At 36.7% G+C, this 22,525-nt stretch overlaps 1 protein-coding gene across 1 annotated transcript; it reads left to right on the top strand.

Moving 5' to 3' along the window:
- The first annotated feature begins 19,286 nt into the window (after positions 1-19,286).
- Positions 19,287-21,683, top strand: LOC127580953 (colipase-like). The gene is made up of 3 exons (XM_052034955.1): positions 19,287-19,373; positions 20,233-20,355; positions 21,503-21,683. Exons 1-3 carry the CDS (start codon positions 19,293-19,295, stop codon positions 21,629-21,631), a joined length of 333 nt encoding a protein of 110 aa, XP_051890915.1. The 5' UTR covers positions 19,287-19,292; the 3' UTR covers positions 21,632-21,683.
- Positions 21,684-22,525: the final 842 nt, after the last annotated feature.

Genomic DNA, 22,525 nt, shown 5'->3' with positions numbered 1-22,525 from the left:
TTAGGCCTGATAATTTACACTTCAGTTTGGAGAATTGCTTTTATTATTTATTTTCCCTTTTCTCACAAGTAATCAGCTTTGGTGGAGTAGCAGCACTTTCTTTTGAGTTAGAAACTTCAGTTATCTGCTAGTAACTTGCACATAGAACTGGGGCTGATGCTTCCATGTGGTACTGAAGGAGTTTTCCATTGATGAAGGTGCAGGTTTTTAGATGTATTAAACCAGAGCCCTGCATTCCCCCTGAAGTAGTTGTAAAAGATGCCATGTGGTATCTTGAATTTCTTTATGCCTTGATCAATATCACTAAAACAGATTAATTGATTTTTACCACTTGTTAATTACTTCTGTCTAGGAAGAACATAACTGTATTTTGTATGTTCTCCTCTGATGGAATGTAACATTTTTACTTATAAAATTTCATCCTACAACTCTGTAATTTATTTCATGAAATTTACCTTAAAGGCCTTTAGCTGATTGGATTCCAACAAATCTCTCTCGCAGCAGATTGTAATGTGTACAAATTTGTCCAGTTGCTGTTTAAAAACCTGATTCCAAATTGTTAATGCAAATTCACAACAGTCCACCCAATATTTCCTGGGGACCACCATTTACCATTTAAGTTTATCAACAATGTCATTCTTGATGCATGTGGACACAATGTGAATTTCAAAATGATACTTTTTGGACATTTTTGTTTTTAATTTAAAAGGACCATTTGTGGAGGCAACATTGATAGTGTACGACTATGGGGACAATAGACAGGTGGCAATTTTAGGGGCAAAGATGAAGCCATGCCATTACATAAATAGGTCTCAGTAAAATGGAGGATGTGGAGATGTAAAAATTGTGGGTCAGTGTTTTCGAAAGTGTTCTTATTTGGCTACAAGGCTGATCTTGTGTTTGGATTTGCTGGTTGAATGGAAGATGTAATCGAGAGGCTTGGGCGCAAATCTAATACATAATTTAATAGGCTTTTATCTAAATTGGGGCTTCCTTTGGATGCTGTGGGAAGTTATTGTGGGTAGATTGCTTGCCCCATTTCCAATACTACTGCACAATAAATTGACTTAATTGGCTATGAAGCACATTGAGAGATTTAGAAAGGGGTGTGAAAGGTGCTAGATAAATGCTGGTCTTCTCACAATCCCTGAAAGATGTAGGAATCTTTGAGATTCTGTAAAATGACTCGGCTAAGTAATTTGAAATTGTGTGGGTTGTACAGTTCATATACTTTGAATGGAACTTGTGTAGATAGTAATGGCAGGTATTATGTTTCTTTTAAGAACAATTCCCTCTAACTACATTAATTTTCACTCAGAATAACTACAAAGCATTCTTTCCTTTTCATTAGTCTATTGTTCAAATGCTTGTTCTTTACAGATCTTTATAATAACATGCGTCACATAGAAGATGACAATACTCATCCAATTTTGGACAAGAAAGACCAAAATGCTTTTGAAGGATTACTTTGTATTTTCTTGAGCACCAAAGAGTTTTAGTTAAGTGATCATTGTGATTTAAAAAAAAACCTGATTTAATCATTCTTCACTGATTGTCAGACAATAGTCAGCTAAACTTTTGGTGTTGATTAAATGGGTAACAAAAAGTGGAGATACAAGGGACTGCAGATGCTGGAATCTGGAGCAACACACAAGGCCGGATCAGGCAGCATCTGTGGAGGGAAATGGACAGTCGAGGTTTCGGGTCAAGACCCTTGTCCAGATGAAAGTTCTTGACCCAAAACATTGACTGTCCATTTCCCTCTACAGGTGCTGCCTGATCTGCTGAGTTCCTACGGTTTCTTGTCTGTAGGTAAAGAAGTGGTTGATGGTCAGAGTGGATTCAGTGGGTCAAAGTGCCCGTTTCCTTGCAGTATCTTTCTGTGACTTCAGGTGAAATATAAGACTAGATTCTACTGAAGAGGACCTTGCTCAGTTGGTTTTATATGTTTTTGTTTAGCTTTTGCCCTCACAATTGCAGGAAGTGCTAACTAATGATGATAGAAAGGTAACTGTGTCCCTGGGATCTTGGTGAAAAAGAGTCCATCTCTGTAACCAAGAAATAAATAGAGGAAGGCTTAGAAAGGAGGCTGTATTACCTTAGACAAATCCAATGTCAAACTTAGTCTGAAAGGAGAAATGGAGAATGAAAGAAAGATTTAATTAGAACAATGGAAAAAGACAGTTAGAGTTTGTAAGGTCTCCTGAAACAATTCACAATCTGAATGAATGAGACTTCATAATTAATTATTTTCTGACGAGAGGATGATTATTTTATTGACAATGATCATGTTATGAAAAGGATACATGCTGGTAATTACTAGACTTGGCTATCTGTGGTAGGTTTAATAGGCAATTAATGTAAAATGCAGCAACTTTTTTGAAAATTATGAGGAGGCTCAGTGCTGTTTTCACAAAACCAAACTGACAGCTGCCCCATAACTTGCAGCAAATCGCAATCCATGGGGTACCTAATCCTTGCCATGGTGCCGGTCAACTTATGCATTAATGATGACATGTGCTATACAAACCTCATTATTTTTCCAAGGATAATTGGGTCCAGACAGGATCTATGGTGACAGACAGTCAAATACTGGTTTCAGAGTAATATTCACCATGATTCTCAATGATACCTTTAACTCTGAAAGACTTATCATATTCTCTCTTTATCTTTGATGATACTTCTGCATAGAAACTGTTGTTTAGGTGAGATAACCTATTGGTTCATCAATGGCTAACAAAGAATTTTTTTGCAAACATCCTGGTGCACACATCATTGGTTCTGGGGGAGAGATGGTGTGGTTAGATAGGGGTATTGAGTGTAAGATGATATTTGCAGGGATTGGGTTAGGATCAGTAGAGAGAGGCATTGGCCAAGGTCAGTAGGGAAGAGTGGTTGGGCCAGGATGTGTAGGGAGATACAGTGGGTCAAAATGGATAGGGAAGAGGTGTCAGGCCAGGGTCTCTGGGGAGAGACGGTGGGCCAAAATCAGCAAGAAAGAGGGGATGGGACAGGGTTGGTAGGGAGAGATGGTTGGGCCAGGGTTGGTAGGGAAGGGGGCTCAGGTTATCGTTGGTGGGTAGGGAAAGCGAGTCAGCTGGTAAGGAGAAAGGTTGGGCTGGGATTCTTTATGACGGGATGGGAAGATGCTTAAGGTTGCAGAATAATAAACAAAGAGTTCTTATATTGTATTACAACATAGGTGGTGGTAATTTGGCCCAAATTTATGCGGACTCTCAGAGCAATCTCCTCAATCCCATTCCCTCACTTATTTCCCTGTAACCAACTTACTCTCATACACCCATCAACTCTACCTTGATTCGCTTACCAATCACCTATACTAGGCTTAATTTACTAAAGCCAATTCACCTACCAATGTGGGCAGGTAATTTACTGTGAAGGTGGATGGAACCAAGCAAAAAACCAGCAACATTCCGGGTTTGGTATATAATTTAAAGAGTTCATAATTACTTTTAACAAGTATTAGTTAAACAACTATTTGTGTGCTGCATGCAGTTTTGAACACTGTCAGGACATGGAAGTTACATTAACAGATTCACCAGGATGATGTCAGGGTGAGAAACTAAAGTTATAAGGAAAAAGACTAGATGGTGGTATTATCTCCATATAGCTCCAAGAAGGTGAAAAGACAATGAAACAAATGATGAGGTTGTATAGAATAAGAAAAATATTTCCTTTGTGTGCAAGAGTTTGGGGGATGGATGGTACTTAAGGATGAGTAAATTTGCTATTAAGAATATGAATAGAGTTTAGGAAAATAAAATTATCTTAAAAAGGCTAAAGCGATTGATTGGGATTAGTCTAGATAGGAGTTTGGTTAGATACTGAATTGAATGGCCATCTTCTGTATGTTAAACTTTGTGGGTGCTGCCCAATCTGCTGAGCTCTTCCAGCATCTGCCTTAATTTCAAATTTCCACCAGTTGCCGTGTTATGTATCTCACCGGTTTCAGCATCATCTATTTGTTTTCTCATGGTTCTCTCCCCTCTTTTCTAGCTCTATTTAACCTCCTCCAGAAGGAAGCTGCCACTAACGAGCCTTCCACCAGCCTCCCTCAACTGGCATCATTCTTCATCATCCATTTCACCTGATCACAGGTTTTCCTTTTGTTCTCTCCACCCTTCCACTTTGCTGCAACTCAAAATGTGAGTATTCTTTAAGTTCTGAAAAATCAACGACCTGAAATATTAACTGGTTTCTCTCTACACAGATGCTGGCTGACCTGTTGAGTTCCAACATTTTCTGTTTTTATTTCAGATCTCTAGCATGTGCACTTCTTGTTTTTCAGCATTTTTATACCCATTTACCAAAAAAATTTGTGGTGATAATACTTTTATATCTTTGTGCACACTCTCTCTCATTCTCTTTGTCTTATAACAGACTTCATTGTTACATTTGTTGACTGCTATCCTTTGACTCAACAGGAGCCAAGGAAACTGCTAGCAGTCAAAGGACTCAGTCAATTTTCTGGCTACAAGGGGCCCCATGTGACCCCACATTTAATTTTATAATATTCAATATAAATTTATGGAAATTTATTCTTTTTGCAGATGCTTCATGATTGAAAATGTGTTTTTGTACTTCCAACAGTTCCAAAGAATGTTTAGTCCCCACAGTTTAAAAATATACTTCTCTCGTGTACTTGATTGCCCTACAATATGACTATTGCCCAAACAGTGAAAGACCAAAGTTGATTTTTATTACAGAACTTGTGAAAATGAATAAAATGTACCCATATCTCCCTGCACGGTCCAATAATAACTGTTTCTTGCCAGCAATGACTGTACTTTCTCAGTTGGGCTTCCAATTCCATAAGGCTATTAGAGTGTGTCTATGATAACAACTGAAGTCTTCTGGTACTTGCACAGAAGGAAAGAATAGTCTGTCTGTGAGTGATAGATCTAGATGCATGAGCTAACAAATCCTTAACAAATTCTAAGGAATTTCACAAAATTTAGGAAGATTACTTTGAAGATTTGATAATGGACACACATTACTAAATCTGTGTTAAATGTTATAGTGCTACTTTTAAAGTATTTTTTAATCAATTTTGAAATTGTTTTGGGAGATTCCGATGGCCATTAGCACCACACACAGTACATGTTTAGCACACCAAAAGAGGATAAACCAATTTGTATAACAAAGTGTTGGTCTTATAGAATTCTAACTGGATATGTTTAAAAATATTCCTCAAGCTGCAGAATAATTCTGTAAGTGCCACTAAAGCCTAAATCATTTCCTTCAGATTAGAGCAGTATCCAATCTAGTTGGTGGTACTAGCTGAAGAAAATATTTGTCACAGGAGATCATGAGCAGAAATTCCACAAGCTAGGTGTTCATCCATACAAGTGCAAAACAAAACCCAGCTTTCAACAATAAAAAATTGTTTAACCCAGAGGAGAGTAATAATGCTCAAATTTCTTAGTGTCATGCAGCCCTTTGGGAAATTTGACTTTTTATTACTGGTAGGATTTAGGTTCTCCCCGGGTCATTTTTTTGGTATAAAACTTACCCGAATGACTTCAACAATAGTACAACACCCAACAATTTCACAGCTCCAAAAAACCCAATTTTCAACACTACTCTGAAATGTGACAGTTCTTATTTACTCCCAGAGCAGTTGTACCAAATTACTTCCCCTGAAACCATGTTATTTAAAGGGCCAATGCTCAAACTGCATTTATGTCCTCACTGACATCTGTGAGCTCCTAAGTCTTCAAGTACAATCTCACATGAGAAAAAACTTAACTGCTTTGCCCATGGAGGTAAGGGTCACGGTCACTCTGATCAAATGATCACTGCTGCCAATATGTGCTGTATCTCAAGTTTGCAGCTCACTCCTGCATGAGGGAGATCATCCAAACTTCCTACCCGAGGAAAGAAAATTTCTTTAAAAGTTCTTTCAGCCCAGAAGAACAGTCAGAGTGGGCACAGGCCAGATCAATATTATGTAGCAAAAGTTGCTTTTGGCTCATTTTATATGATCATTTAGCTCATCTGAAGAAACAGAAAAGTGATTTAACATTTATATTATTTTCTTGGCCATTAACTTGTATGTAGGACTTAATGGAATGAGATTTGTATGTTACTCATTCTTTACAAGTATCTTTGGAATATCTGATTTGGCTGAAATATAAAATGGTAGGGAAGTAATCCTTTTGATGCTGTTTTATTTTGAAAGATTTTGTTTGTAAACACTTTTGGAGTTTAATCTGAGCTGGTGTGAGGTGTTGGACTTTGGGAGGTCAAATGTAAGGGGAAAGTATACAGTTAATTGCAGGATCCTTAATAGCATTGATGTACAGAGGGATCTTGGGGTTCAAGTCCATAGCTCCCTGAAAATGGCCATGCTAGTAGGTAGGGTGGTAAAGAAGGCATATCGCATGCATGCCTTCATTGGTCAGGGCATTGAGTATAAGGGTAAGGAGGTCATATTGCAGCTACATAAAACTTTGGTTAGACTGCAATTGGAGTGTGTACAACTCTGGTTGTCCCATTACAGGGAGGATGTGGAGACTTTGGAAAGGGTGCAGAAGAAGTTAACCAGGATGCTGCCTGGATTAGAGGGTATGAGATATAAGGAGAGGTTAGACAAATTTGGGTTCTTTTGTCTGGAGAGTCAGAGGCTAAGGTAAGACCTGATAGAAGGTTATAAAATTATGAGAGGCATTGATAGAGTAGATGGTCAGAATCTTTTTCCCAGGGTTGAAGTATCAAGTACAGAGGACATGCATTTAAGGTGAAAGGGGGAAAGTTTAAAGGAGATGTGTGGAGCAATTTTTTTTTAAACAGAGTTGTAGGTGCCTAGGATAGTGGTGGAAGCAGGTATGATCGTGGTGTTTAAGAGGCAGTTAGATGGATGCAGGGGATGGAGGGATGTGGATCATGTACGGGCGGAAGAGATTTAATTTAATTCAGCATTATGTTCAGCGCAGACATTGTGGACCAAAGGGCCTGTTCCTGTCCTGTCCTGTCCTGTTCTATATTCTGTGAAAGTTATGAAAGATTGATATTAAAGAAGCTATCAGATAAAGTGAAAGGAGTCTTGTGGGGTAAATTTACTGGAGAAATAGTCCAAAGGCCTGGTGTAACGACATGGAGATGTTGGTTCAAATCCCACCACAGCAGCTGGAAATTTTTTTTTCCAGGTAGTTTAATAAATATGGAATTAAAAAGATAATATCAGTAATGCTGACCACAAAACTTCCGTATTGTTGTATTATGTTATTGTGATTATGTTATTGTTTTCAATTGAGAATGTCTGTAATTGAGATTGCACTGTACTGCTGCCATAAAACAACAAATTTCACATCATATAAGACAGTGATAATAAACCTGATTCTGATTCTGCCTGTTCAAGCATAAAATATGGAAGTGTGATAGATTTCTGAGAATTATTTGCCCGGTTACATTTTCTTCCTTGTTGTGACAGGAAAATCATTGCCAAGCAGGTGGAAGCAGATATATTAGTAACTTTCAAAGGGGAATGGGAAATGTACTTGAAAAGGAAGTCAATTGTAGAGCTGCAGGGAATGAACAGGGTGGGTGAGAGACTAATAAAATATTTTATTAAAGGGCCAGCAATCGGCATGAGAGGATGAATAGCTTTCCCCAGCTTCTCTCCCTCACCTTCTTAATCTTCAGGTTTTATAATAATTCTCAAATTTCAGCCGGTCAGTTCAAAGATTTCATTCAAATTATTTCAAAATGTTAGGTTAAGCTTATAATCTATTTCAACTTGTAAACTTGCACTGAGAAAAAATTCTAAATGTGCCTGGAACGGGCTATGAAGGGTAATGGTGGAATAGGGGTATAATAGGGGTGTTTAGGATGCTGTTAGATAGGCACATGAACATGCAGGGAATGGAGGGGTATGGATCATGTGCGGGCAGAAGAGATTTAGCTAAACTGGCATTGTTTGGCACAAGCATCATGGGCCAATGGGCCTGTTCCTGTGCTGTACTGTTCTATGTTCTAAAATTAGAAAAATGGAACAGCCTCTTTTTAAAAAAAAGAGAATTCTACAGGTGGTATGTGATAAATTTTTTACAGCCATATTATACAGTTTTTGTGACTGTTGTATTTGAGAATTTGCTATATAAAGCCTACAAATATTTTGTCACCATTCAGTCACTTCTCCTCCATATGCGTTTCTTTATTCCCTTTCAAGTCTCTAACGTTTTCTATCCATTTTATTTTCAAAGGATTTTTCACATTGAAAGGACGATCTGAAATCCTGCAACCCCATTTCTATTTAGATTGTTTGCAGGAAACTTTATCCTCATGCATCCTCACGTGGCTAACTGTGCTTAACCCCAGGGAAGAGTATTTGGCTCTTTGCTGACACCATTCAGCATCAAGTATCTGTAGCTGGAAATTAGTTTACACATTTTTGGTGCATAAAACCTCACAATTTGAAAAATTGCTTAAAAGCAAATATGTAACACTATTAGTGTGACTGGCACCTCAATAGATGTGCTAAATCATGAACCACATAGAGACTAACAAGATCACTATCATTGTGGTGCAATTTCTGTCAATTTTTTTTTTTTGCAGAAGACTGTCAACCCTTAAAAGGCACAATCTCCACGGCAGCCAGATACCAATAGCATGCAGGCTTCCTGAAGGAAAAGGAAGCTATAGAGTCTTCACAGTTGTGCATTTTTGTACCACCATCCCCAGAAATCAGTTAACCTTACAGAGGCACTTGCCACACTTAATCCCATGCTTGTGCTATTTGCCGGATAAACACTGAACCAAACATAACATTGCTTTCTCATTAATTACATTCTTCAAAAAAATACTACTTAGTTTGTTCACAGACTGAGCACATCATAATGTATATGAGCAATTTCCGGTGATTAAGGGGCTGCTGTATGAAGTGTCCTAATGTCAACAGGATAACCCTTTACCTTACTGCTTGTGTTATTCAGATTTCCAAACCACTTACGTTACAAGGAGTTGACATGTATTGCATGACATCTAACGTCAAGGGAGTGTCTGATGCTTGGAAACATTGGCCACAGCAATGTAGATTACGACAGGAAGTACCTGGTCCAATTGTTCAAGGGAGTGGTCGCTGGTGTGAGTTATTCTGGACCTAATCGATTTACGTTTGAATGTTGCTGAAAACAAAACTTGTACTATGTAATCCAGTTTCTAAGCACAAATACACAACAATGGTAACATTAACAATAATGGTAACACCTATCAGGTCAGACAGTGTCTGTAGAAAGAAACATTTCAGACCAATTACATATTAGATACTGTATTTGGTGATGTAAAGAAAGTATTACCAAACCACTTATTCTTTGTGGGATACAGATCATAGAAGTAGTTTCTCTCTGCAGTACCCTCATCCTTGTCTGTTTTTAAAAACAAATTTAATTTCCAAAAAAATTTTGGTAAGAAATAATAACCCTAAGCAGCAACATTGATGTTATGATGATGTCATGTGATAAGTTAACCACTGAACTCAGAAAAGGAGTGTTTCTTATGCCACAACTTAACTTTTAGGGGCACACAGTCCTTTTATATACGAGTTGGCGTGAATGTTCAAGGAATGACATTAAGATTTATTAATGATCTACCTGGTTGACATGGTAAAACTGTTTGTAAAATGCCTAGCTAATGACCTGCTGTTTTCCACCTGCTGCTTAAAGCAAATTCCCACAAAAACATATGGCAGTAATCTAATAGTGAGATTGTAAATGTTTTCAGATCTTATCAAGCATTAATTTTGAATCACTTTTGATAATGCAAGCAAGTGAGCTTAGGGACCCATGATTAAATTATAATAAACCTTACCACTATAAGCAATGTCAGGGGCTGATGCCATGTTATTTTTCCAGCCTGTTAATTGCAGCAAACTGCTGTTCTGCTTTGTCAGGTGTTCAGCAACACTTGACAACTGAGAGGTGGAAAATAATGTACAACTTCCCAGCAATCATTTTCCCTCTTCACTGAAAAAATAAGTGATTGTAAATTGAAATACAGTAATTGTCATCTGAGCCAGCTATTACAGTTAAAGTAAGAATGGACTTTACTTGGATTAAACCTTGAATTTCATTTGATACTTGACTCTCACAACTAGATTTAGCAATTAGATGCTGACTTTTTATATCCAAATGAAAGAAAATGGCTTCGCTCAGAGATAGTGACCTATTTGCCAAAACAACTAATTATATTGCATAGAATACATACAAGGAATGAAAGGCCAAAGGGAAAGCTTTTCTTACACAATAAGATAGATCTGTACAATTATTAGCTAGAAGATATAGCAAGCAACAGTCTTTTTTGATTCCTTCTCTTTAACCTGATTTTCATTTTCAGACTCTTAATTTGGGATTAATATCATGGACTTGCATGAAAATGTAACAACACATGTAGTCCAGACAAATTTACAAAGCTGGGTACTTTTCATAGTTTATAAAATGGTATGAATATGTTGTGTTAATATGTGTTCTCACTTCACATTGTTCCACTTTACTGAAATTAGTGTAGAAATACCTTCACAGTAAAGCTGTGGAAACATTTTGTGCATTCAACTACCACCAAGCTCAATCACAACCCCATGCTGTAATTGCCTAGAAATCAGTGCCAGTACAATAATACAGGAAAAATGCAGATAATCTGCTATTCAATAGTTCAGAGTTCTCGATGGCATCTAGCTCAACATGTACTGATTTCTGTGCTTGCTTTAATGCACGGGGGCCCCAGTTCCTAAATCACACTCCCTTGAAACTTAGTGTTTGTTCCACACTCCTTTGATACTCGCTTCTCACGTTCCCTTTAAGTTCACCAGGGCCTGTTTCTCACACTCCCTTTAAACTTGATAGACAGTTTTTTCCTTGATGGTACATAGTAGGACAATGTGAATTATAAGTGTGTTGGAGTATTAATTGAAATAACAACCAATAGTGCAGAAACTCTGTCAGTCTGGCACCAAAGTCCTGGATTAACAGTTTTACTGTACTCCAGAAATTCATTCCAATGACTTCAAGCCATGTTAACATCCTGTGAATGAATACATTTTTAAAAAGCAACAACAATCTAGACTTGCAAAATTGGAGTTTAATGATTCATTATTCAGGTGTCAAATAACTTCATAAATCTCCTTCGTATATCTTCTAATAAGGAAGGGGACCATCACTATTCTAGGTGAGTCCTCACCAACACTCTGCATAGTTGCAACAAAACCTCCCTATTTTTAAACTCTAATCCCTTTGCATTTGCCACCTTAACTACACATTGGACCTACCTGCAAGCTCTTTGTGATTCATGCGTAGAACACCTAGATCCCTCTGTACTTCATTCACTTATTATCTGAAATGGAGAGAGATTACAATCTGCCTTTTAATATCTGTAACCAAAGTGCATGACCTCACACTTCCCCACGTTAATCTGCATTTGCCAGTCGTTTGCCCATTCACTCAAATCGGTTTATATCCCTTTGCAGAATTGCACTAATCTCATCACAACATGCCCTTCCACCTATTTTCATATCATCAGCAAATTTGGAAACGTCCCATATTGTTCCTTCCTCTAGGTCACTGACGTAAATTATGAACAACTGTGGGCCTGATCCCTGCAGTACTCCACGAGTTACCTCCTTCCAGTCTGAAAAGGACCCATTTATTTCAACTCTGTTTTCTATGAGACAGCCAGTTTTCAATCCATTCTAACACACCTCCTCCAATGCCATGGGCTTTGTAGCATCTTCTCGAATGCCTTTTGGAAATCTAAATACACTCCATCTATAGCTTCTAGCAACTCTCCCTGTTACATCCACAAAGAACTTGAGCAAATTTGTCAAACATTATTTACCTTTCGTAAAACCATGCTGACCAGGTTTAATTGTATTCAGCTTTTCTAAATGATTAGTTATTTTCTCTTTGCCAATTATAGCTGTTGAATTAATTGGCCTGTAGTTCCCTGCCCTCTGCCTTTCTCCTTTATTGAACAAGGAAAAATAAATTTGCTATTTTCTAATCTTCTGGTACCCTCCTGGAATTTAGCTAGTTTTGAAAAATTTCAAATTAATCTACATTTCAACAATGTTCTCAAAGCTCACTGAATAGATGTAACACCTTCATTGACTAATGGGAATTCTTGGCCTGTGACATACCAAATTGGAGAAAGTTCATGTGGGAAGGTACAAAGCACCTCTTCCCTTTGAAAGGAGCATGCAGAACCTCCCAAATAACCAACCCACTCGCCACAGCAAGCATCTTCGATCCTATCTGTGGCAAACTAAGGATTTCACATATTCTGCCAGACCCCACAGAACCAAAGTGGAAGCAAATCATCCTCGATCCCGAGGGCTGCCTTAGACAAAAGTTACAGTTTCTAAACAATATACTTTCTTTACCCTGGGGAACAGAACCGTTTTACAGGTGTGTAATTAAATTATAACACCACTTCCAAGTATTAAGGATAAAAGTATTGCCATGGCGTGACAACATGGCTATGTTTAACTAACAACATTATGAAAAGTCACCTCAGACATTTTATTTCTTCAGAAAACAAACACTAAAATTCATAATTTAATATCTTCTATGGAGAAGGTACATTCTCACGACACACTGCACCCACTTAGAAAATTACTCAGCAACAGTGTAGGAGGTGACCCAAATTGAAAAAGTTCAAAAAGACTGAATTAAATGAGCAACATTTTTGAAGAAATGTCTCTGTCATGAGACAGGAAATGAAATGCAACATTCAACACTTAGTAATGTAATATTTTGTAGCAATACTTTGTCTTCAAACTCTTTCTTGAGCTAAACCATGCATGGATGAAATCAAGCAGCACTTTATCCACATGAAGTGTACTGGAAAATGGGAACTTTTTCTCTTTTTCTTCCCAAAGGCTGTGGATGCCGAAATAAAACTGAGACAATGGATTTTTATTAGGTAAGAGTATGAAGATGTGTGGACTGAATACTGGTAAATAAAGCTGACATAATGAAATGTTGTGATGCAAACAGAACAAACAGGGTCTGATGACAGATATCTATTTCTATATTCTACCTGGAGTGGGGAGACAATCTGGGAGAAACTCCTTTGCTGAAAGCAAGAACTTCCCTAAATCTCTTAACCATCAGGAAATCTCTAGGCTTAATCTAATTAGATTGTAATTAATTTATACCAAAATAGGGAGTAATAATTTACATGTTCTATCACTTGAGCACTATGCTTTTGTCATGTACATATCATTTTTTTCAAGATTCAAACAAAAAGGGTGGAAATTTTATTGGGCCCACAATTAGAGTAGGAATAGAGCAATACCAGTAATCTTGCTAACTGAATTTACAAAGTCATTGCATTCAAAGTTTGTAACTTACATTAACTTAACAGTGGTTGCATAGTGGTTCATCAATGAGATTACTGTATGTACAGAAGGCAGGAATTGTCAGGGGGAGGGTTTGCAGCTCTGAGGAAGAATAGACTAGCAATCATGTTCTGTCAGATATTTGGCCAACCTTGCTTTTCTCCCTTCTTCTCTACCTCTTGGGAAAACAGCTATTAGTGCATCATGCCACATCTCAACTGCTTCTGCTCAGTATTGCCACTCTTTGCTAAATCTTGTCCTCCTTCCCCTTTTTTTAGGCTTCAAGGCACTGAAAATGCAAAGCAGAATCTTTCCAAAGGTGCACGGTCACTTGGATGCACTCTTGTAAGTCAACACAGAAATTATCATCCTCTGTGCTATGAACAGTGGGTTTGTGGGATCTACAGTGGATGGTTCACCAAACACATATGAGCAGCAACAAAAAAAAAATCAATTGAAAAAAAATGGTTCAGGGACACCTGTTGAAGAAGGGAAAGGCACAGACCAGTCTTTAGTACTGATTCTACTTATTAGGAACAATAAATACCTTAAAGATGTGAATGGTTCTACTACCAACTTGAGTGTTCTAATAAGGTTCCACAAGGGCTAGACTATCACCACATATTGTCATTTATGCCTCTGGAGTCAACCACAAAAATTCAGAATGCAGAAATCAGGTTGTTTTAGAACTTTCTTTTACGTAATTTTCAAAAAATCTATTACCTGATAGAAATTCAATTATTTAAGAAGTATTCTCACAGTAGAAATCCCTGAAAATGCTGCATATTGCTGTATTAATGAGTATTTAATGGTGCACTAAGTCATAGTTACTGCTTAATGAGTTCTTAAAAATAAAATTGTACATGTGCAGGTTATTATTCCCTCAGATAACTATTTCAAAATTATATGCTTTTTAACTTGCACTATTATAGCTTCTAGCTTAATTTCATGTGTACCCTCCCATCTTTATTCATATTCTGTAAAATGCCTGAAACTTTTGTTAAAATATTGTGCTTATTACCTCCTGGTTTGCTACCGGGGAGAATTCTTCACTGTGATTCACTGCTTAGATTCCTTGATTACTCCGCAGTGGCTGGACACCAGTGATAATGCCTAACAACAACCGTGTGGGGCAAGTTGAAGCCCTGCCAATAGAAATTGCCATATTGTTGTTTACAGCTTTCTTCAAGGACAGAGATGAATGCCGTCACATTACTGCCAACTGCAAAATCCAGACCATGTAATCATTAGATAAAGAAAGGGAATACTTGAGACAGACACTAAATGTTCATTCCAAGGTGATTATAGGTGCAGCTTCTATCCCACTGTTATAAGACTATTGTCCCTAGTACAATAAGATGGATTCTTGACCTCACAATCTATCTTACGTTATGGCCCTTGCACGTTACTACCTGCCTGCAGTGCACTTTCACTGTTCTGCATCCTGTTGTTGTTTTCCCTTTTACTACCTCAATGTACCATTGTAATGAAGTGATCTGCATGGATGGCATGCAAAACAAAGATTTTCACTGTATTCTGTACGTGTGACAATAATAAACCTATTTACCAATTTAAAAAAAAGATTAAAAAGGGTAGTAAAACAGTATTTTTAAAATATTTTTGCTGAACAAAATTCATTAGTATAAGGTGACCAAGTAATAGAGTTGACATCTTTATCAATACTATCTTTACGCACATGTAGTTTAGTGAAAGACACATGTTTTGTACATGGTGGCTAAGAGAGCAGGGATTATTCACCTGATTCTGCCATCAGCTCTTAAAAAAGCTTTTTGCTCCAGGCTGCTCTTTGAGCTGGAGACAAGAGACTGCAGATGCCAGAATCTGGAGCAAAAAACAAACTGCTGGAGGGACTCAGCAATTGAGCTGAGCTTCCCACCCCTCCCCTTCAAATCACCAGCACTATTTCATGTTTTATTTGGTCACATGACAAATGGTCCCTCGATTGTTACCTGTGGAAGATATGGAAGCGCAAATCAAAATGAGTGGATAGGCATTGGTAGATTGGCAGTTTTGTTTCAGTTACATTTTTTATCTCACTCCTGCACTACTTTGTTAGTGAGATGAAATCATCCACTTTGTTTCTAGGCAATCATATACTATTCAACTTCTACAATAAACAGGCTTCTTACCTTCCACCACAACACAGTGGCTGTACTTCTTGACAGCCACTGTAGAGATGATTGAGTGATTCGCCAATCGATCAAGAATCTGTCCACATTGTTGCAAGTAATTGAGATGATTTTATACACATTATAAAAATGTGTAGGACTTAGAAACCTAAATGATTGGAAATAGCTTGAAGGCAATTATCTTTTAATCAATCACTAGTTTGCAAAGTCCACCAACACTTTCACATACACTTGTTAGTAGTTTAGTACTCAATCAAACTGATCCAGGGAATGTTTACAATAAAGCAGTTAGCAGCTAACTCATTGCAGAGTCTTATTTTGTGTTCATTCCCATTCACGTCAATTTCCCTGTGCTTATTTTCCTGCCTTCTTACAATTCAATCTTCCGAGCAAATAATGTAGAGAATGTGCATTCCAAGTAATATTGCTATTGTGGAAGAACAGATTGATAAGAAAACAATATGAATTTGCTCTGGTGTAAGAACATGAAATGTTAGTTTTACAAGCTGTGGTTGAAACTGCTATCAGCAAGGCAACATTGTCATAGTTTTCCATTTAATAGTTTACCGCAGAAGGACATTCTCATGATTGGTTGCAAGCATTGAGTTCCCTTAAGCCTCCCTATCATATGTAAATAAAACAAAAGAGTGTGAATGTCAAACATCTGAGCAGACATAGAACTATAAAATGAACAACAAAATGTGCTCAATTCCCACAAAACTGGCTTAGACATATACAAATAGAAAACATGCTTACTATCTGTAATAGGAGCAACTGGGTATATTTAAATTGTATGAGTTGTTATTTTTATAGCCATATTTATCATTACTTATCCGGTTAAATTTTCATAATAATGTGGTCAGGTGTTAGTGTAGCATTTAAGCATTTGTTGAATGGTGATATTTAAAGATTAATCTGAACTGAATTGAATGTGCTTGACATTTCTACCATGATAAACAATTAGATGGCATTTTATTGTAAGATTTTACCAGTATTAAGTACAAAGAATATTAGCTAACAGCAACTTAATTTTAAAACTGTCAATATTCTGATCAACACTACATTAAGAAGCACACTAAGCAATCTTGGTCAACTGCAGGCACAATTAATTATGACATGGCAATAACGGAGACTTGGCGAAAAAGGGGTGTCAAATCTTCCTGGATACAAGGTATTCAGGAACATTGGTAAAGGAAGAAAGGGGAATATTGCAGTATTGAAGAAAGACGATGTCTTGAAATGGTCGAAGACTGGATCTATCTGCTTGCAATCATGAAATAATAAGAAGCAACTAGTATGAAGGATATTGAGAAACAAATTTGCTGGTAAAATTACAGATGTACAAAAGCCATGGAGTAGTAATATTGGGAGAATTCATCTATCTAAATATAGTCTAAGCTAGCAATAACATAGGAGGGCAAAGCAAGGGAGGAGTTACTGCAATGTGTTCAGAAGAACTTTCTTGATAAGTACATCTCTGTCCAAATGAGGAAGGTTGTGTTGACATAAATACAAACAGAAATAAATGGGAATAATCTGATAGCTATTATGGAGATGTGGTTGCAATGTGATCCAATCTAGGAACTGGATTTTCAGGATCATTTGGCATTTACAAATGGCGTAAAAACTGTACATTCTACAGGTACATAAAAAGGATGAGAGGAGCTAAAGTGAACTTTGGTCCCTCAGAGAATAAGACTTGGGGACTTAACAATGGGAAAAAGAGAAATGGCAGAAATTCTAAATAATTATTTTGGATCAGTCTTCACAGTAAGAGACGGTAAAATCATCCCAATACTTATAGGTAAACAAGGGGTTGTAGGTAGGAAGGAATACAAAACAATCTCTATCACAACAAAAAAATACTAAAGACTGTTTTGTGGGGCTAAAGACCTGATGACCTGCATTCTAGAGTCTTTCTTTAAGGAAGTGCTGCAGAAATAGTTGATGCATTAGTTGTAATCTGCCAAAATTCCTTGGATGCTGGGGAGGTTTTGGAGGACTGGAAAACCATAAATGTACCAATATTCAAGAAAGAGGGGAAACAGAAAGCTCAAAATTCTGGCTGGTTAGCCTCATCTGACATTGGGGAAAAATCTGGAATACGTTATTGAGGAGGAATAGGAGACATATAAAAAAATCATAAATTAAGCAGAGATATCATGGTTTTATGAAAGAGAAATCATCTTTGAATAATTTGCTAGAGTTCTTTGATGATGTAACAAACAGGATAGAAAAGGGGAACCAGTAAATTTCGTGTATTTGGCTGTCCAGAATTAGTTCATGGGGATGGGGCAATATATTGGCACGGACAAGAGAGTGCCAACTTACCAGATAAGAGTCAAGATAAATGAGTCATTTAAAAAAATTTGGCCATTAGTAACAAGTGGGGTGCCACGATGACCTGTGCTGGATCCTCAACTACTTATAGTCTGTTTTATTGACTTGGGTAAAGTGACCAAATGCACTGCAATAAAATTTGCTTGTGTGGGTTAGCAGGTTGTGAGGAGGACACAAAGAGACCTCAAAGGGAAACAAAAAAAACAAGATACTGGAGGAACTCAGCAGGTCAGGCAGCACCTGTGGAAGGAAATGGACAGTCGACATTTCAGGTCAAAACAGTTCATCTGAACTTGAAACATTGACTATCCATTTCCCTCTACAGATGCTGCCTGACCCACTGAGTTCCTCCAGTATCTTGTTTTTTTTTGTTCCAGATTCTAGCATCTGCATTCTCTTGTGTCTCAAAGGGAACAAGTTATGTGAGAGGGCAAGAAATTGGCAGAGGGTGTATAATCCACTTTGTAAGAAGAATGAAAGAACAGAGTGCGACTACATAATGTCACAGTGCAAAGGGATATGGGGGTCCTAGAATATTAAGCACAATATGATAGCTGGCAGGTAAACCTAGTAATTAGGAAATAATTAGGGTAATGGAAATTTGGCAGAGGGTATACAACATAAATTAGAGAAGGTTTGATGCAACCTGGCATGGCACAAGTGATTCTGCACCTGGAGTACTAGGTATAGTTTTGTTCTCCATGTTTAAGGAAGGATATACTTCCAATGGAGACAATGCACTAAGACTCAGTCAGTAAGGGAAAGTGAACAAGCTTCTTTATTGGCCAGCCATTTAAAAGTGCATTCATTTTCTGGATACCTATCTGATCTGATTTGTTTCGCTTTTATGGCCAAAGGTGCTGAAATGAATTATAATCACATCTGACCAGAAGTACAAAAATTAAAGCATTGAATATGGCCATTTGCCCCATCAGCCATATGCCTATTTATTCATGCTGTTCTGAGGTTAATTATCCCTCCATCACTATAATTTGCTTAGCCATTACATGGCCTATTTTTGTGAGTTAAAAGAGATACACAGCTGCATTAATGTAAGTAATTAATCAGAATTTTCATTAGGGAGATTGATTTTGTGTGTAATAGTATTAGGATTGAAAATAAGTATGATCTGATTCAGAGCTTTATTTGAAATACCAAATAACATAGGGTAATAAACAAACATAGAAGTGAACAATGTCTTACAGGATATCTGTTTGAAATAATGGCAAGCAGAAAACAAGAAGTGTTGATACAGATTAATGGCATATATATGTACATCACATCTGCATAAGTCTCAGGCCAGTGATAAGAATGAGTCTTGTTTGCAATAATTGCAAAGTGATTAAAGTGGTCAAGTTCAATCATTAACTTGTGTGTGACCAACTGAAATGCTATAAAAGAAAGAACTGAAATACCTTTAGTTAGGTTGCAGTTACCCAGCACTGTGCAAAATGAAGTTAACGTTGCTTTATCTAGCATGCTGCATTGCGGTGGGAATTGCAGCTCGCGAGAAAGGCTTGTTTCTGAACCTGGTAAGATCTTTGGAAAGTTCAGAGAACTATTTATATTAGGCAATGCAATGGACATTAACCATGAGAATGATTCTATAAGAGAGATAACACATATAACGAGTTTTTGGGGTGAGTTTTCCTATGAAATTTTGCTATGTTCTTCAAAACTTTAATATAGACTTTTTCAAGGGTTCCTGTATCTATGGGATTTAAGTTATAATGGGTTTACAAGTCTTTGTTCCACACAAGCATGCTTCCTATTTATTAAATACGCCTGTACAACCAAAATTAATTTGCCATGTGGATTTGGTTTAAGAAAAGTTGATTGAAAGTTCATTCAGTAAAAGATCCCAAAAGAAAACTGGAGATTGTTCACTAAAACTGTGTGTGTGTGTGTGTGTGTGTGTGTGTGTGTGTGTGTGTGTGTGTGTGTGTGTGTGTGTTTTCACTAAAACAGTGTGTGTGTATATATATATATGTTTTAGTGAACATTGTTTTATGTGTGTGTGTGTGTGTTTTCACTAAAACAGTGTGTGTGTATATATATATATGTTTTAGTGAACATTGTTTTATGTGTGTGTGTGTGTGTTTTCACTAAAACAGTGTGTGTGTATATATATATATATATGTTTTAGTGAACATTGTTTTATGTGTGTGTGTGTGTGTGTGTGTGTGTGTGTATATACACACACACACACTAAAGATACGTTAGTTATAAAGGAGACTTGGTTTGCATTTTCCTGTATGATCCAGTAGCCAATTAGATTAAAAATTAATTTCAAAATAGAAGGATGTCGAATTAAATTAGCTGTGAATTTTATTTTTAGAAATTACATTTCATAAACTTGTGACATGCAAAATATATCTTGTTTTTATTAAGCGCAATGGAGACCTTTGCATTGGAAGCTTTCAGTGCAAGAGTGGCTGCTGTCAAAGAGAGACTGGATTGAGTCTTGCAAGGTGTGCCAGTAAAGGTGCTGAAGGAAATGCATGCTCCACTCATGTAGGTGTTCAATATTATTTTCACTAATAAAAACTGCAAATAAGTATCCAGCAATATTCAAGGGTAAATAAGTACAAGTGGTAAGGGAAGAATACTTGCTTTCTTCTTGCCAGTTTATTACTGAAACCTGTTGTTTATTGTACCTGTAGAACTTTATTAATCACTACAAATTAAAATGCTTTTGGATTATTAGAGATATTTCAATAATATAATGTTTTACAGAATACAATGATATCCATTTTGTTATATTAACTTTCCTACATCAATTTCTGCTAACTTTAATGAAAAGAAAAAAATTGCATTAATTTCATGATAGTGAAATGTCCAAATATGCTTCAGACTCTTAAGTGTTTTTGAAGTGTTGTGATGTTGAAAATACCAATTTGCATGAAACAAGGTTCCACACACAGCAATGTGATAATGACCAAATCTATTTTTCCTTGGGAAAATATGTCACCCCTGAAACTTGCAAGAGATCCCTTGCCTTTTGCCAAATAGTGCTGCACACTCTTTCATGTCTACCCAAAAAAAAAAAGCAAACAGGTCCTTAGTTTAACAACTTATTTGTAAAATACAAGCTCCAACAGTACACTAGTTTTTTGGTGCTGCATTGGAATGTTAGCATTAATTCTCAAACAGAACGTGAACCTAGATACCACTGAAAAAGAAGTAAAAGTTTTCCCCTGTGCTATAGCTGACACCTTAGAGGTATCCTATGTTATAAGTTATCCCAAATTGTTTTTAAGTATGCTTATAACTCTGGTGGAAATCAGCAATTTATGCATATTTTTTTCCCCAAATAGTAAGCCATTTATTCTGTATCTTCTGACAGGAAGTCTAGATATAATGTATTAAAGACATGTCTATTACTACCAATAATATTAGTCTATAACTTGGATGGGTGGTGGGATGGATAAGAGTAAGTTGGTGTTAATCCTTTACAAATATACTCTGCCTCATTTAAATAAAAGTAACTTTTACTTTGGTAATACATTCACTGTAACCATAAATAAAACTTGATCACAGCTAATCCAGCTTGACATGCAGTCATCTCTGGTTGACTGAAGAAAAATAATTGGCTGCTGTCTAAGGGACATTGATTAACTATGAAATCGAGATAATATTGAAACTGTGTCTGTCTTTTCAGCTCCTGTATAATGTTTATTACAAATGTCCTTGTGAAGATGGTCTGAAATGTGACGGTGAAAAGTCCATCATTGGTTCGATAACAAACACTAACTTTGGTGTTTGCAAGGACCCGAGCAGCATTGCTTAAGTTCTCAAGCCAGCCAAAAGGCAATGAAGTTCATCTTTACTCCATCAATATACTTTTCTTGACTAAATACAAACTTGCAATGTCTGTATTTGAATATTGCAAATATGGTTACAATTAAAACATTATAGTGAAGATGACTAGGATTGCAGCTATCTGATCTAACCAGTCATAATTTAGCTAATTAAGTTCAAGAATGTTGCTGCTTTTAATAATAAATTCTATTGTAGCTTGCCTCAAAAATCTTGTACCTTCTTAAATGGCTAATTACTCCAAGAACGACTCTTTGCATATGAAATGTAGCACACTATAGTACAAAATATACTACAACTAGAAATTTACACCTTTAATCCGTACCTTTTAATTATATCAAAATGATGATACTGTTAAAGAAAATTCCATTCTTTAATTTGTTTTTATAAACTTTACATTTTGAAAGTTATTAAAGATTCATCCAATTATGGTGATACTTACAGTTATGGTTGCAACTTAAAAATGTCTGATTTTTTTAAATTGCTTTACTAATAACTGTTTCAAAAGTACTCAGTATTGACTTGAATATAACTTGCATCAAATACAAGCAAATTCAATTTGATTATGAACTGTTTACTGGTTGTAAAACCAGTAATATAGAATGTAATTGTAGAGATCAGTGGACAGCCAGAATTCAGTTTACATTAGTAAACTGTGTGCAAGGTGAATAAGAATGGCTGATGTTATAAAGATCCTCTTTGACCCATCATGCTAGTACTGGCAGTTTGAAAGCATCATCCAACAAATCCCAATCCCCTACACTGACCTCCAAAATCCTGCAAGTTGCCTTTCCAAATATCTGCTCAATTCATTGAATCCTCTTCTCACGAGACATTCAGGCAGTACATTCCAGATCAGTCCAAA

Source organism: Pristis pectinata, chromosome 20, assembly GCF_009764475.1.
Source record: "Pristis pectinata isolate sPriPec2 chromosome 20, sPriPec2.1.pri, whole genome shotgun sequence".
In the NCBI taxonomy this organism is placed as follows: Eukaryota; Metazoa; Chordata; class Chondrichthyes; order Rhinopristiformes; family Pristidae; genus Pristis; species Pristis pectinata.
The sequence above is the reverse complement of the archived record's forward strand: the minus strand, read 5'-3'. Positions and strand labels throughout refer to the sequence as shown.

Excerpts from the sequence above, each read along its gene's own strand:
- LOC127580953 (XM_052034955.1), top strand. The coding sequence starts at position 19,293 with ATGAAGTTAACGTTGCTTTATCTAGCATGCTGCATTGCGGTGGGAATT. Across the intron at positions 19,374-20,232 it reads AAGGCTTGTTTCTGAACCTG|CGCAATGGAGACCTTTGCAT; the intron begins GTAAGATCTTTG and ends GTTTTTATTAAG. Across the intron at positions 20,356-21,502 it reads GAAATGCATGCTCCACTCAT|CTCCTGTATAATGTTTATTA; the intron begins GTAGGTGTTCAA and ends CTGTCTTTTCAG.